The 17,501-nt window shown below is 43.6% G+C and overlaps 1 protein-coding gene across 1 annotated transcript in view; it reads right to left on the bottom strand.

Moving 5' to 3' along the window:
• MALRD1 (MAM and LDL receptor class A domain containing 1) overlaps positions 1 to 17,501 on the bottom strand; it is a 439,175-nt gene that overhangs the window by 326,434 nt on the left and 95,240 nt on the right. Inside the window, exons 14-19 of the mRNA XM_084860474.1 lie at positions 15,972 to 16,083; positions 15,302 to 15,448; positions 14,341 to 14,493; positions 13,621 to 13,726; positions 10,947 to 11,314; positions 7,424 to 7,845 (exon numbers count right to left, since the gene is read on the bottom strand). Coding sequence (XP_084716600.1) covers positions 7,424 to 7,845; positions 10,947 to 11,314; positions 13,621 to 13,726; positions 14,341 to 14,493; positions 15,302 to 15,448; positions 15,972 to 16,083 — 1,308 coding nt within the window. The remainder of the gene's footprint in view (positions 1 to 7,423; positions 7,846 to 10,946; positions 11,315 to 13,620; positions 13,727 to 14,340; positions 14,494 to 15,301; positions 15,449 to 15,971; positions 16,084 to 17,501) is intronic.

Raw genomic sequence — 17,501 nt, 5'->3', positions numbered from 1 at the left:
TTTGGCACACAGTAGTATTTTCTGTTTATATGGAGGACTGGCACGTACATCAAGTTCCTTCCAATTCAGACTTTGGTGATCTAACCAACAAAATAAATTGCATCTGAAAGATGTCAGAGGAGTCCAGCATTAGAGGGCTCATGAATAAATATTTGGTTATTTAAATAGGTTGCTCCTTCAAGCGCAAAAGAATTCTTAACTCAGAAATGTTATGTAAATTATCATTGCATTTTTCCATGCAAAGTTGCATATTAAATTCCCATTGTTGGCATTTCAGCAAATTTAGTTTAGGATACCCAGATAATGAGAATTACAAAAGCAGCAGGGGTAATCAATTTATGCAGTGTTTCTATGTATGAAGACTACTTTGTAAGAGTCATTAACAAAGGTCTGCAGTGGTTATTATGGAATAATAAGCGATAAAACGTATTTTTAGTCATTCTTTTAATTTGGCAGGGCCACATGAGGGCAGTTAACTGAGTTCACAACTATATACAACAGGCAAAAAAAACCTGGCACAGATCTAGAGCAAATGTTATATGATAAATAAAAGTAATAAACTAAACACTTGATTCCTCAAAGCTGATATTAAGGGTATCTTCTATAGCTATTATAAAAGTCTTAAGATATACCTTTTTGTATACCATTTTGTCAGTGAATGCTGTAAAACACTGGCAAATTTGTTTAATGCACAAGAGTTTGAAACAACAAAGGAAACTAAAACAAGCATCTGAAAAAGAAGTATAAAGGAACATCATATTCAACAGGTTCCACAAGGTAGATGTCCAAATGTTCTGTACTTCAACTCCTAGCATTCCTGACCATTAGACAGGCTGGCAGGGGTCTATCAGATTGAAGTCCAAAACATCTGGAGATCTACCTTCTGCCCACCCCTGTCTTACTTCCTCTGAAGTAAAAAATTGTACCAAGAATTAATTTTCCTCTGAAGACAAAATCAAAGACTGAATGACTTAGTTTCTAAGTTTCTACCCATGAACGTAACAGAGTTCAGGTGTATAGAATGGGTTTTTTCTCTCTTCCCTTTGCAGCCCCCTGCACACACACTCCAGTCTGCTCCTTGGGGAGGGGCGAGGGGGGGACCCTTGGGAATGGTGTGAGATATGGTGCTGTGGGCTGCAGATGGGAGGGGATTTAATGAAAATCACCCATCTTGCATGATGAGAAGAGCAACTTCAGATCCATGTCTATATCTTCAGCATCAGTGAACTTCACTGGTTAGTTTAATATTTTGTAGATATTGCAAACATCAATACTACGGGAAATATGAAAATACACTGTTCTGAAACATTTTATACAAGTTTGCATTAGGTAACAAGACTGATGGTTATCAACCCATAACCATTTTTGTGACTGAGAAGAAATTCTCAGGGCTCATTCATGCTTCCACATGTAAGCAGTCCTGAGCACCACCAGCATTCCTTTTCTTAGACAAATATAATGACTCAACCAGGAGATTGTGGATACAGCTGACAACAATTCCAGCATCAAATGGAAAAAAAATGCTCCCTCAATTATGGGAATTGCTACCACACAAATCCATAATGAGGCATTTGTCCACAACGTGTGAACATGAAGATGATAAAGACTGCTTTCAGAGAGAGAGAGAGAGAGAGAGAGAGAGAGAGAGAGAGAGAGAGCAGGAAGCTGTGTATTGAAAAAGCTAATAGCACTGAACCTCACTGTGATTGGAAACATTCTACTCATGTGTGAAATGAATTGCTTTTAAGTGTTAGTTTTAAGAATAGAATATACATGTTTCCTTTGCAGCAACTTAGGAAGCTGCTAAACTGAGACTGACCTGCAGCCTAAATCTCACTCCTGCCATGAACTCACGAGGTGGTTTTAGTGAAGCCACACTCAGTTTTAAGCAGCCATCTTCAATAAAGGGATAACGATATTTTTTTTATTTTTTTTATTTATTACAATTATTCATACTAACCTAATACTAACCTTCTTTACAGAGTTGTTCTAAAAGTACCATATATGAAGTGCTTTGAACATCTGTGATATGAAAATGCCAAATTACTATAAATATATTACAGCATTATTTGTCTTTATTTATTACATGTATGTATATATATATATATATATATATATATACATGTTGAATGAAACGGATTATCTAGATCCATTTCAATCGGGCTTCAGGCCTGGTTTTGGAACGGAAACTGCCTTGGTCCCCCTGTGGGATGACCTCTGCCGGGAGAGGGACAGGGGGAGTGCGACCCTGTTGATTCTCCTGGACCTCTCAGCAGCTTTCGATATCATCGACCATGGTATCCTTCTGGATAGGTTGTCTGGGTTAGGAGTTGGAGGCACTGCACTACAGTGGTTCCGCTCCTACTTGGATGGCCGATTCCAGAAGGTGGTGCTGGGGGATTATTGCTCTGTGCCATGGCAATTGTGCCATGGGGCTCCACAGGGCTCTATTTTATCCCTCATGCTGTTTAACATCTACATGAAACTGCTGGGGGAGGTTATCTGGAGGTGTGGACTGAGGTGCCATCAATACGCAGATGACACCCAGCTCTACCTCTCTTTCTCATCAAAACCAGGTGAGGCAGTGGCTGTTCTGAATCAGTGCCTGGGCACGGTAATGGACTGGATGAGGGCCAATAAACTGAAACTCAATCCAGACAAGACGAAGGTACTGTTAGTGGGTGGTTCGTCTGCCTGGCTAGGTGATATTGAACCTGTTCTGGAGGGGGTTGCACTCCCCCTAAAGGATCAGGTTCGTAGTTTGGGGGTGCTCTTGGATCCAGAACTGTCACTTGAGGCACAGGTGAACTCAGTGGCATGGAGCACTTTTTATCAGCTTAGGCTGGTATACCAACTATGCCCTTATCTGGACAGAGATAGCCTAGCTACAGTTATTCATGCTCTGATAACTTCTCGTCTGGATTACTGCAATGCGTTATATGTGGGGCTGCCTTTGAAAACGGTCCGGAAACTTCAGCTGGTCCAAAATAGGGCAGCAAGATTGTTAACAGGGACTGGCCTGCGAGCTCATATTACGCCAGTACTTTTCCAGCTGCACTGGCTACCAGTCCATTTCCAGGCCCGATTCAAAGTGCTGGTGTTAACATTCAAAGCCCTTAACAGCTTGGGGCCAGGTTACCTGAAGGATTGACTCCTCCCATATGTGCCTGCCCGTACCTTAAGGTCATCATCAGCGGCCCTTCTCCGTGAGCCCCTGCCAAAGGAAGTGAAGCGGGCGGCTCCTAGGAGGAGGGCTTTTTCTGCTGTGGCACCCCGGCTCTGGAATGAGCTCCCTAGTGAGGTTCGCCTGGCGCCTACATTGTATTCCTTTCGGCGCCAGGTGAAGACCTTTTTATTTTCCCAGGCATTTTAGCTTTCTAAATTTTTATCTTTGCTGTTTTAAATCTGTATTTTAAACTCCTGCACTGCTGCTAGATTTTATTGTGGTTGTATTGTTATATTGTGGTTTTAATATTCTATATATTTTAAATTGTTTTATTGTGTGTTTGGTTTTTAATTTTTGTGAACCACCCAGAGAGCTTCGGCTATTGGGCGGTATAGAAATTAAATAAACAAATAAATAAATAATTACATTTCTACTCTACCTGTTTATCCCAGCAAAGGCAATACAAACAGATCTCTCTGCTTCTTCCCACTATGTCCCATCAGCACCCCTGCAAGGTAGGTTAGGCTGAAAGATGGTGACTGGCCTAAGGTCACCCACTGAACTTCATGGCTGCATGAGACTCCCTGCCCCTAGTTTGGCACTCTGTCTACTACATCACATAGGCTCTCATAATGCACAAGGATTATGCATTATAGAACCTTATGCATTAGGATCTATATATTACTTGTTAGAGATGATCAGTGGGGTGTGTGCTAAAATGATAATTGAAGACAACAGAGGTTGGTCCATACTTCCACTGTACTAAAGGAAGACGCTGTACCAGTTGCTCACGCCTCCTTCCTGTACAGACCCTGAGAAACCTACTAGGGAGTAAACTTCACTGAACACAACTGGACCTATGTCTGGACAAATATGCATATAAGTACTACGTAGCTCTCAAGCAGTCACTCTGGGAATTCTGAGTCTGGGCATAATGTATCTACAGAGGACACCGAGTTAGCAAAGGTATGCACTGAAGGCATCTGGTGATGAAGGAGCTTATGTAGTAATTGGGTGATGCAAAAATTTTAGATTTCCAGAGTGAAATCCAGTCTTGAGAACTTGCACTGTGACCCTGTGACAACTGCCAAATTGAAAAAAAAAGTTTAAAAGAAAAGAAAAAAATACTTTACCTTTAGAAAGCACAAGTATAGGAAGAGTTTTGAAAACCTTATACTTTTAACACGACCGAAATCAAAAGCAATCCCTGTGAGGGCAAATGTGTTTTAATAGCTCATTAAGAGATATGAGCATATGAATGTTATGGGACTTGAAGCAGTTTTGCACCCTCTTATATGCCTGTAAAATAAATTAGGTACTTCTACCTCTTTCTACCATCTCCCTTTTTTACCTCACAGCACACCCTAATCACATTCATAATTTTGTAGACTAGTGAGGGAAAAACATTATTCTTAAGTTTGGGCTTCAATTGGAACAAAAGGTTGGAGTATGTGAGAGAGAGAATTGCCAGAACATAACATTGTGCTATGAAGGAAACAAGTATGTTGATCCTATTTATATTGGACCTTTTGACAGTGGAATCAATTGTGGGCCCTGTGATTCAACCAGGAGGCTTCCCTGCCCCAAGCAGTTTATTCCTGTAGTTGTCAGCCAAAATGAGAACTCTTGCAAAAACTTTCCATATTGCACTTTACTCATAAAATGCCAAGCAGAAAGAAAACTATTTTGAGTTCTTCAACCCTTTAGCTACGAGAGAAGACACAAAAAATGTCGTCAACTGCCTAGGAGTTTCACTTGGGTGGTCCATTAAAAATATTTTTAGAGAGACTGCAGAGAGTGACAGATGCTTCCATCCTAGGGCGATGTGTGAGAGAAGGCCCAACCCAGTCACTTTGATCAGGAAGACAGAAATTACACCGGAATAGCTGTGGACTGTGGTGATGTCATCTCCATAGTTAATCGTTTACACACAAAAGGTGAAAAAAAAAAGATGTCACTACAGCCCACACCTATTCCAGTATAACTGGGTTGGTCCTGCTAACATTCATGGTCCCAGGATGGCCAACATCAACTAAAGGACCATGATAGTGGCCTGGCTTAATATGTTATTAGAGTGGTGCACTGGTTGGGCAATATTTGTATGAAAAGGAATCACATCATTTTTCTATTTATATGTTACAAGAGTGATGTGGGGAGAACAAGGAATGGCCCCAGATGTTGTGCTGCCTGTGGCAGAGCAGTAAATGGCAACCCACATCCACTCAAGTCACTGTACCAAAAGCCAGACAAGTTATTTTCACATACATGAGGCAGAAATCTCAAAAGCGCTTCTCCAAATCACTAGCAATAAAAATGCAATAATAATAAATTGCCACCCTTTCATTGTCACTTTTGAGACACCCCAAATCTGCTGTCTGAGGTAGCACCTCTCCCTGTCTAATGATAGGGCTGGCTGCAAAAATGATAAAACAAAAAAATATGGTAATAAAAACAAGAAAAACAGCAACAACAGAAAACATTCTAAAACACAATGAACACTAGCATAAAATAGAACCTACAACACATGACCGCACCTACAACCCAGTCCAATAAAACCTAATCAGAGAAAGGCCGGAGTAAAGTAGCAAGTTTTAGGCCCTTCCTTAAAGCTTGCAATGATAGGGCCTGCCAGACCCCCAAGGGCAACTTATTCCAGACCTGTGGGACCACTGTGGAAAAGGCCCTCTTTTGTGTACTCAGCTGCCCTCAAAGGTGGGAAAATGAGAAGGACCTCTCTTGCTGATCTTAAAGTGCAGGCAGGGCAATATGGGTGAAGGCAGTACTTCAAGTAACTTGGTTCCAAACCATTTAAAGCTTTAAAGGTCAAAACCAGCACTTTAAAATTGGGCTCAGAAACACACTGGTAAATAGCGTAGCTGGCACACTATAGACATTGTATGACTTAATCACCTCACAACCACCGACACTCAGGTGGCCACATTCTCCACTAGCTGAAGTTTCCGAGCTGTCTTCAAAGGCAGCCCCATGAATAAGGATGTCACGAGTGTCCGATTTGGGGCTTGAGCTCAGCGGGTTCCTGCCAGCTTGCAGGGCCAGTGAGCAGGGAGAAAGCTCAGGGGTTCCCGGAGAACCCGAGCTAGGATGGGTTCTCACATCCCTAGCATGGATACACAAGGCAAGGTCCCCAGATAGGGCTGCGGCTGGCATGGACTCCTGGAGATCACAGCCATCTGGGCTTCTCCAGTTAGTGCAGAGTACTCCCAAATGACACACTTGGTCTTTTAGAGGGAGTGCAATCCCATTTAAGACCAGTTGTAAACCTCCATCCAGAGTAGTTGGCTTCCCAGTCCACCATACCTCTGTGTTTTATGGATTAGGTTTCAGCTTGTTTATCCTCATCCACCCCCCAAAAGCCTCCAGTCAATGGTTCAAGAATTCTACAGCCTCCCTGGGATGTGTAGATGGAAACAAAGAGGTAGACCTGAGTATCATCAGCATACTGATGGCACTTCATTCCAAATCTCCTGATTACTTCCCCCAGTGGTTTCATGTAGACATTTAAAAGCATGAGGGGGCAGTAGAGCTGAAATTATGTAATCCAGTAATCATTTAGGAGAGGTCCATGGGCTTTGATAAACATATCATTTTGTCTATCAGACTGCAGATTTGCACATGAAGAGAACCATTCCCCAACCCCTAATGAGGATTACGATATTTGAGCTGACCCACAGAGATGGAAGTTTTGTGACATGCTGGGTTAGCTAAGACACAACATTCCCCTTCCTCCTTCTCCTTTTCTCCATGCCACAGTTAGAAGCTTCCAATTCTGGTTTGCAGCAAAACATATAGTTTGCTCTTTTGCCTGAACCTCAGAAATTATGGTCTGAGCAAACCATAGTTTGCCTGCAAACAAACCAGAATCAGAATGTTCTAATCTCCCCTCACACATGAACAGAATGGGCGCGCATGAGTCTGAGGCTTATGGTTGCTGGTGCTCATAATGCTAAACCACAGTTTAGGACTATGTCTGGATGCAGCCATTAAGAGAATTTAAGCAACCTCAAGCAGTATTTAGCACGAGTGTTCCTTGTTCCTAAATGATTATAACATATTTTAGAGTGAAAAACATCAACAAAGAGTGCATCCGAACAGCTATAAAAAAGGACTACTTCAAAGGAAATGTGATCAAACAGTCAAACTTCCATTAGCTCAAAAAAAGAAAGGAAAAGGAAAAACCCTCATATAATCATTCATTTCACTCCAAAGCAAGCAAATCAAAGATTGAAAGGACTGTACCTGAAATGGCTCTGAACTCGTCATGTACAGCACTTTCCTTATCCATCTGTTGCCTTGATTGCCAAATGTGTGCCACAGCAGATGTCCCCTTGTATTGCTCACCGTTCTCTGGGAAACTGCCAGCCTGTAAATGTGCTTTCCAAACATATGATAATGGAAGCGAAAAATGCAGCTTTTGTTGACATTTGCAAAGGCAGAATTAAAGAGTGGGCTTAGCAAAGCTGCTCTGTTTTGGAACATCTGTGGCTCTGAAGACTCCATGTAAAGATAGTGCCCTCTGACTGTGCCCAAAGTATGATCCTTCATTGGTCCTGTGTTAGGAGTGGAGGTTGGTCCTTGGTTTCTGGTCCAATTGAAGTCATCATGCGTGTCTTGCTCCCAGTTGCAGAGTCCAAGCTCAAAATTGCACTGCAACTCAGGTGCTGAAACCACGTAAATGTAACAGTTTGTTTTAAACACCAGAAGTGGCCACCGCTTTTTTGTGGCAGCTGACATTCCCACCCCACCCCACCCCACCCCACCCCACCCCACCCCACCCCACACAGACAGAATGTCCTGGAACAATTCTATATTCTGCAGAAGAGAAAGTGGTGGTCACCAACTACTGGAAGCTGACAAGAGCTCCGCTCCTGCCTGTGGCAGTAAAAATGGTCTTTGTTTGTAAAAAAGGACTGCCACTGCCATCACCAACTGGCCAATACCTAGCCACTACCCCCTGAACCTTTTGCAGATTCCCCCACAAAATTCACTCCCCGTGAATGGAGCAACAAATTTGGTGAGGCCACTTTCAGTCAGTCTACGTAAGTTATAGTGCTTTCTGTATCTAATCTTTCTGTATCTAACCTAGTGTCACGGTTGTATCTGAGCCCATAGAGTCCCAAGGCAGCTCTGATTCTGAGGAGGAGATACAATTTGTGGGGGAGGAACTCTCTCAGATTTCAGAGGCACAGCTGGAGGGGGAGCCCCCCCTGCTCACATCCCTGGGAGCGATAGTGACCCAGGTATGGAAAGGGAGGGACAACTTGAGCTTTTAGACGTGAGGCGCTGGCACAGGCACAAGTGAGAGATTGCAGGAGCCAAGCTTAGGCTAGGGATGTACGAAACACCTACCTGGCTCCGCGCCGGGCAATCCGTGGGGGGGGGAGGCGCTCCGTCCCTTCCCCCGGAATCCTCGATGGGGGGGGAGGCAATCCAGTCCTCCCCACCGGAATCCTGCCCAGCCGGCTCCGCTCTGCGGCCAAGCCACAGAGCTGCCAGCCGGCTCCGGCCGCCCACAGCCAAACATCCAGCTGCTGGGCAGCCCTGCAGGGACGCAAATGGCGGCTGTCGTAGCCGCTGCCATTTGCGTCCCTGTATTGAGCTGTGATAGGCTACGTAAATATTTATGTAGCCTATCACAGCAGGGGAAAAACCCCAGCGTACACAATGGTGGTAGCCGCCGCCATTTGCGTTCGCTGGGTTTTTCCCCCCCTGTTGTGATAGGCTACGTAAATACTTATGTAGCCCATCATGGCTTCCGCAGGGATGCAAATGGCATCCCTGCATTAGCCGTGATAGGCTACGTAAGTATTTACGTAGCCTATCACGGCTATGAAGAGGAGGAAGTGAATGGCGGCCGCAGGGCGGCCGCCATTCGCATAACAGCGTGGACGAGAGCAGATAAGTGCTCCATTTCGTGTGCCTTTCGTGGGAGGGGTGGGGACTTTGTCCTGCGTACCTTTCGTGGGTTGGGGGAGCGGGGGCTTCGTTCCGCGATGGACTTTGGGAATGCACTGGCATTCGGCCTCACCGAGATCCATCGCGGAATTCTCTGACTTCCCTAGCTTAGGCGCTCACCCCAATTGGCTCTACAGCTGCATCCAGAAGCCTTATGGGAGAGGGGGAGATCTTCCCCTCCCACCCCTTAAGTTCAGAGAGTTGCTGCGTTTTTCCTAAACAGAGATCAACTGATGTCCTAACCCTTAGAAACCCCTAGATGGCTGTTCCTTTGTAGTTCCTCTGAGTCTCAAGCAATTAGCGTCTGTATGCTTCATTAGAGTGAATGGAATTAAAGCCTTGGAAAGCTGCCCTTTTGTCTGAGTGTTGATTCTGGCTATTGGAGGATTCAGTAGGCAACAGGGGCATTCCTGACACCTAGGGCATTTAAAAAAATCCATGGGTGATGGCCAACTTACGTTTAGGATGCAATCCTATGGCTGCTAGACAGTGTCTAGGTGGCTATAGGATTGGTCGGTTTCCAGGAACCGCCTCCCCGCCCCCTCCCCTGCCTCCCCCATTGCCCGTGCTCTGTGCTCATAAGAGGCATTCCCGGGGGTGGGGAGGGGCAGAGAGTGTGGAAGTGCCAGTACGATGCTTCCAATGTGTCATCCAACCTTCCCCCCACCCACACTCCAAGGTTCTGTGGCTAGACAGCCGAAATTGACTGTCTAGTCACGAGTGCAGGGTAGTCGGAGCGCAGAGAAGATCCCCTCCATGCGCCACCCACCGTGCATTGGATTGGCAGTCACCTCCAAGTTTGGAGGTGGCTACCTCTCCACATAGGATTGTGCCCTAAATCTAAACAGATTACTGTCAATGGAACATGCTAAATTCTTATAATCCTAATGAAGAAAATTCAACTGATTTCATGTATATTCTCAGCTCTGTGCTAAGTTCATCTGCATGAGGCACCCTTTAAATCAAGGGTGAGGAATGTGTGGCCCTCCAGATGTTGTTGAACTACAATTCCCATCATCCCTGACCACTGGCTGTGCTGGGTTGGGTTGATGGAAGTTGGAGTCCAACAATCTCTGGCAGTCTACATGTTTGCCTGCTTTAAAGATTTGTAGGAATTCAGCAATTGAGACATAACAAAAAGTGAGTAATTAGGGGAAGGATTGCACCTTAAACAAGAGTCTATGTAAAAACAATGCCTATGTTAGTCTAGGTGCCACAAGACTTTTTATTTTTATGTAAAAACGATTTCCACAGACCTCAGTTTGTTAGTGGTGCAACCTTTCCTACATACTCACTTTGGGTTAGGTCTGCTGAAGCGAATGTAACTTGATCACAGTCCGAGGAACAGTGAGCTTCTCTACACGAGCGATTTATTGCATGCTCGTGATTGGTCATTCACGGTAGTGAGCGGCTCCTTTACGTGACGTTGTCAACCTCTGCGATATCTCCTGCACTCTTCCCCATTTATTCCACTTTCAGAAAGATCGGATATAATGCAAAAAGGGACATTAGTCCAACCTATCTGCTCTGTGAAATGCTGGCGTGGTGCTATATGCATTATATTAACAGTGCCATCTAGTGGCTGTAAATTGAAACACATAGAAACATATACAACTTGCCAAGGAAGGGCTTTCCTCAGGTCAAATCAAGTGTCCACCGTGTAAAGGAGCCCATCCTAATCTCGCAAGGAAACCGAAAGCAGAAAGCCCCGGTAAGGATGCAGGTTTTTTGCTTAATATAGAGAAGCTCTGAGACAGTGCTTGAAACTGACCGTTACAATTTAAGGGGAAATGTTTGAAGGTCTTACCACAGTTGTCCTCATCAGATCCATCTCCACAGTCATCAACAAGATCACACAATAACAACCTGTCAATGCAAGCCTTTGAGTCTCGGCACCAGAAATGATTGGGGCCTTCACATTTTAATGTCGGAGGTGGCAATGCACAGTTCTCAAATGTTATATCATCAATGGCTGAAACACCGTCATAAAATCCAAGACTGACTTTATCTAGCGATAATTGAAAAGGCTGTGTGAGGCGGCCAAGCTGAATTAAAACCTTTAACCACTGATCTCCTTGATTGTAATATATCCTCCAGAGGACTGTAGGATCTTTTAGTCCATCAACAAGCAATCGCATTTCTGCTGCTCCGACTGACTGGCCATAGCTGTAATACCTGGGGAGTATAAAAGTCAGGGGCCGACATATCAGAATTAAAGTGCATTGATCATATGAAGCTGCCTCATATGAGTAAGATAATTGGTCTATTGAGACCAATACTGTGTATTGTAAGTAGCAGCAGATCTTCCAGGTTTCAGAAAGGGCTCTTTCCAAGCCCTGCTACCCAATTTCATTGAATAAGACTCAGATTTGACCCTTTAGCATTTGGTATATTGCATTGCAAAGCATAAGTTTCAGGGGTCACACGGAGCTATGGGCCCTAATGTTGTGATTGTGTACCTCTTGCTAAAAATCAAACTTAGGATGATGTATCAGTGAACAAGATTGTAACACCTGAACACACAATTGCAGTGTGTGTGTGTGTGTGTGTGTGTTCACATGTCCATATCCATTTCCTACTTTTCCTCTGATTCATCTGGGGGTATTACATCCTTACAGACAAAGTGTTGGAGTTGTGATAGATGGGCTTTCCTCAGTCCTCACCAATATATGATTCAAGCCAACAAGAACTTTTCCTCTAGGTCAGACTGTCTTGTCAAATTACATATTTACAGCCTTCCTCTCCAGCAGCCGGCTTAATTCAACTACATAACTCAGGGCCAAACTAGACATGGTCTTAAACACAATGCTTGTAATCACATCAGTTAAAAACAGCATGTGGAAAGGGGAAGTTTAACGCTTACCTCCCCTGCCACAGTCCCACCAAAAAACAGGCCCCACCCCCAACCTGCCGTTAGCCCTGGGAAGGAAGCCTCAACTGGCACCAAAGGAGGCATCCAACTTGGGCCAATAGCAGGTTCAGCTGGGCAATTTTTATCGGAGCATCAGCAGTGGAGGAAAGAGTTAAACCTCCCCTCCCCATGCACAGCAGTACTGATTAAAATCGCACACACAGACACCCCCCCAAGCACCTGCTATTATTATTATTTAACTGATGAGATTGCAAGTGACGCATTTAGCATCATATCTAGTTTGGCCCTACATTATTTGCTCACAAGCACCATTTTTCTATCACACCTATGCTTTACTTGAGGTGCCAACTTGTACCTGGACTGCACTATTTAATCATGGGAGGAGGAGAGTGGATTGACAACTTTGCCTTACAACATTAGTTTGCCTGTTGTTGGACCCTCCCAGTGCTGCAACAGTATATAAATACACTTACATACATAAATCAAATGCTGTGCCTGTATAATGCAGTTGTACTAAATAGAATTATAGCTTAAATAAGTCCAACCCACTGAGCTATTTAAAGTGCATGAGACCAGGGGCATTGGCTTATCTACTCTTAAACAGGCCTCAGGGTTATTGTTTTTAACTATTTAAACACTTTTTGCGTTTAAGATAACTTTGATTTCTTTGGAAGGAATTAAAATAGCCAAGGGCTCACTGAGACAGAAATGGCTAAATTCTATGCAAGTTTGAGCAGAATCAGGACAGCAACAAGAGAACTATACATAACAATAGCGAATAGGAAAAGAAGAGCAAAGAGGATAAGTACCCAAGAAACAAAATATACATATTCCTGGATTTAGAACCTAGAAAAGTACAGCCAAGGAACTGCAAACATGAACTGCTGATTCACTGCTTACTATGGTCCTCTTCCCACTTCCACTTCCTGCTTCCTTTTACAAGGGGTGCTAGGAGGCTGGGGCTAGTAAGTCTAAAACAGACAAATTAGTCCTGTATGTGTAATGCAAACTAGTTGGGAGGTATTGCGGAGTGATTCCTGACAAAAGCCCACAGTAAAATTCTAATTTTTATTTTTTAATTTATTTTATTTCTCTACCGCCCAATAGCTGAAGCTCTCTATAATCTATAAAATGAGAGTGATTCTGCTGTCCACATCAGAATAGAACAAAGAAAAATACCAAATCCCAGCAGAGGACACCCAAACACAAAGTATTAATGGAATGCCCTTAATTCACTTGTGTCGAATATTTACTTCACCCACAAATTAAATGTTTAGGATAGGATGAAATTAATAATCATGCTTGAGCCGCTTTGCAAGACATCAGTTATACAATACTGGAAGCAGCTACGCTGGCATAAATGGGTCACAATCAGTGTCACAATTTAATAAATAGTCAGACATGACAGCTGTAAATACGTCCAAAGGCTTTAGCTTTGGGGGCAGGGGTGTGTGAATTTATCCCAGCTCTACTTCCAAAGAGAATGCAAAAACTGGAATATGTTGAAGAACAAAGCATATCCTATCACAAATGGCAAACTCTGTCCTTGCTTTCAATCCAGAGGCAGTGATGTATTCCTGTAAACATAAAAATCAAACTTCATTCATACCAGAAGGTCATTGTGCAAGCTGATCCAGCCTGACTGAATTTTGGGCTTCGTAGTTGTGCGATCTGTGAAATACTGCTGCTGTTTCTCAGAATGAACATAAAGTGACCTGTTAAGAGGGGGGAAAGGGATAAAGGTATTTTCCCCAAGTACCTATGCAGGTAAAAATATACATGTAAAAATATACATTTGGGGGTTGGACTCGATGGCCTTGTAGGCCCCTTCCAACCCTACTATTCTATGATGTCTGTACTTCCCACCCTTTAAAAGTGCACTAACAGAAAATCATTCCTAGGCTTGGATTTCTTGTATATTCATTGAGATCCAGTCTGGTATCACGAGGTGGCAGCTTCAGGCAGCTACCAGGAATCCAGAACCTCAGCACAGCCCTCCACAGGCATATGCCCTGGACTCTCCTTTAAATAACATTTTTTTCTGGCATTCTGATCAATGCCAGATGTATGTATCTGGAAGCTACCACAGTTTTAATTCTCCACATGACTCTCAGTGTAGAGTCATCTCAGGGAATTGGTGGGAAATCGAATGGATGACGGCTCCCAGAACCAGCCATCTGTCGCTCACTGGAGCACAGCCCTTGCTGCTCAACGCTGCCGCCAGATAAGCCCAATGGTGGGTCCTCTGATGTAGGAGAAGGCCACCAACTAAGTGCATTTTGCTGAGGGCCCCACTGAAACCTGGAGCTAGCTCTGTTGGAGCTCTTACCTACAGATTGGTTATGGGTGTGATCACATGGTGGAGCCTGTTTCTGGAAAGCAGGGGGTAGACTGCTTCTGGAACTCCTTACCCAATCAAACCCATCAGCACTGGCCATTTCCAGCCAGCCACAGCTGTCCCTTTCAAAGTCACATTTAGCAGCTGAAATACAGACAGAGATTTTATTTTAGTTCGCATCATTTTACCTAACAGCAAATCTATTTACCTAACAGAATATCAGTCAGTTTAACCAGTCCCTCCCACCACCACAACTTAGTGCCCTCCAGATGCTTCAGACTGTAATTCCCATCATTCTTGACTATTGGCCTGATGGGAGTTGTGGTCCAAAACATCTGGAGGTCATGAAGCTGAGGAAAACTGATGTACCCAGTTGGACCAGATGCAACTGGAAGATGAAAAGGGTGTATTTGTTCATGGAAGGGGACTGGATCCAGTGGAAGTTTCTGTGAATAGAGACAGGGGAATTGGTGAAATTAATTTTCACCAATTCCCCCTTATTCCTGCAACTCCCTCCCACACTATTCTAGAGTGTGTCCCAACCTTCTGGAACAGATACCTAGGGAAGGGACAGCCAAGACCAGGGAGTGCCCTGTTCCATGATCAGAACTCTGCCCACAAAAATCTGGATCAACCCATAGTTTTAAGAAAATAACACTGAATCCCTTATTTTGAAAAGTTCAGTTCTAAATATCATTTTCTAACTATGGCTCTGTTACTCTGACAAATCATTCTCAATTTTAGTTTTAATCTGAGAAGTAGCTGCTGCAATACTACGCAAAAATGTCAATAGAGACTCTGAGTGAAAGTGTTTCACCTTCTAGCGGTTTGTCTTAATTAACTGGTGCTCCTAATGAAATAATGGAAACCAAGCCATGAGACTATTGACATGAACATTTAAAAGATCCTTAAGCATTAAGCATGAATTACAAATCAATGTGTTTTCACTTACAGCACAAGGCTTTGTCACAGCCATCTGGGCAATCGGGTGTGAAATCACAAAATTTGTCAGATATAACACAGTCTCCATCCTGACATGGCAACAATCCAGGTGGACAATGAAGAGATGAAGACTCAGGGCGGGTTATCTTGGCTTCTCCTTCAAAAAAATAATGTTGTTTTCAAATCTCAGTATACAAGCAAACATAATATACAGAGCAGCATCTTTCAGATTCTGAGAGAGAAAACGGTCATTAGCAGTGGAGGCTGGTGGCTCCGATATCAGTAGGGTGGTGCATCTGCTCTGGGTTTCAGTCAGGACCAGTGAGAACTCTAAAGGAGCTATCCAAAGTGTGAAGCTCCATTAGAGCTCTGACTGCTTTGTGCCTTGGATAGCTCCTTTAGAGTTCTGACTGGCTCTGACTAAAACCCAGAGCGAATGCACTCCCCACTGACTTCAGAGCCACCAGCCTCCACTGGTCACTGGGCATTCTTGGCTCAGTGGCAAAGCATATACTTTGCAAGCAGGACATTCCAAGCTCAGTCCTTGGTATCTCCATTAAAAGGATCAGGTAGCAGACGATAGGAAAAACTTTTTCATAAGACCCTGGAGGATAGAGAAGCAAAGGAAGAAAAATAGATCAGCTCAACAAACTCATTTTAAAACACTGCTTTGCCCTTACCTTCTTTGTAGGAACTTGAAAGCAGTGTATAGCTAATCTTGCATTCCCTTGTTATACTGATATCATCCACAGCAACACCTTTTGCTGCTTGAACAATGGCTTGTAGAATTATCTGTGATACCGATGAAATAACCTTATTAAACACTACATTGACATATATAATTTGTATTTGATATTTGAAATATCATTGGTTAAATACCATTTGCAACTGGCCTGTTTATATTTATACTGCCATCTAGCAAAACATACCATGGTGGTGTCAATTAATCAAGTCCTAAATCCATTTATTTATTTCTTTAAAATGAGCTCTCGGGACTAATCATTGTGGCAAAATTAAAAAAAAAATTAAAGTTCAGATTATATTTGCCACTGTACTAACGGTGGGACGTTCTGGCAATTGAGCTTCATCCCTGGGCTGAGATTGGTCTGGGGTTTCAAGAGCAGTTTGGGGAGTGGACTGGAAGGCTGAGGGAGAAAAGAATTAGATATCTTTGTGTGTGCAGGTTTTATTATTTTATTTGGCTTTGGAAGAACATGAACTGATACTGGTACTCAATAAGAAAATAAAAACATTTTTATTTATCCAGTGTAGCTTCGAGGTAGTCAATACCCAGATGAACTGGAGCTGGCAGTTTATATGGCAGCAACATAGTTGCCCTGGAATTCTTGAGGGTACAGAGTAACAGAACAGAAACACCTCAAGTGATGGCAGCATTAAACCTCCCATTTCCACGAGGTGAGGCATCACAATCATCACATCGATTATTAAATGGTATAATTTATTTAAAAAACAAACAAACGCCATCCTTGGAACCCACAGTCAAAACATTCATAATGACAATAGCATTAAGACTGTGATCCTGAATACACTCTCTAGTAAGTCCCATTGAACTCAAAGGGACTAACTTAACAGAGTGGACAAGGGAAAACACTTTCAGCTTCAGCCATGTGTGCAGTTCCACTCTCAAGCAGCTCTTTGTAGAGGGTAGAATCACACTACACTGAAAGCAGTGCCCCAGCGTTTCCTAGCATGTACCGTGACATGACATCATTGCACTGCGGGTTCCCCCTTGACCACTCTATTGCATTTGCAGGGGAGGGAAATGCACAGTGCGACGATATCATGTCATGCATTTCCCATGACGAACAGGGCAATTTTATGCATGTTTGCTCAGTGGTAAGACCCGGTCGGTACAATGGGTTTTACTCCCAGATGCATAGGATTGCAGCCTAAATGTTATGGCGGTGGGTAGAGAGGAGAGGTGGAGACGAAGCAACCATCGTATGTCAGCTGTAATTTGTGGCTCCAGCTGAAGCTTCCTTGCCATGTCATAATGCAACATTGCAGCCATGGAGCTAATCATAAACTGTGCTTCAGCATCAGTAATGGGAGATGTTTGCACCATGAAGCCAGCAGAACAAGTAAATGTAAAGGGGTGCATGGAAAGATGTAGGATCCAGGTCAGTCAACATTCTATTCAGCATCCCAGGACCAAGACCACTCTTGTACCTGTCAGGAGTGCCCTTGCT

The sequence above is a fragment of the Heloderma suspectum genome, chromosome 5 (genome assembly GCF_057233095.1).
Source record: "Heloderma suspectum isolate Gila_16-S chromosome 5, 16-S_ref, whole genome shotgun sequence".
Lineage (NCBI taxonomy): Eukaryota > Metazoa > Chordata > Lepidosauria > Squamata > Helodermatidae > Heloderma > Heloderma suspectum.
This window is presented reverse-complemented; position numbering and strand designations above follow the sequence as displayed.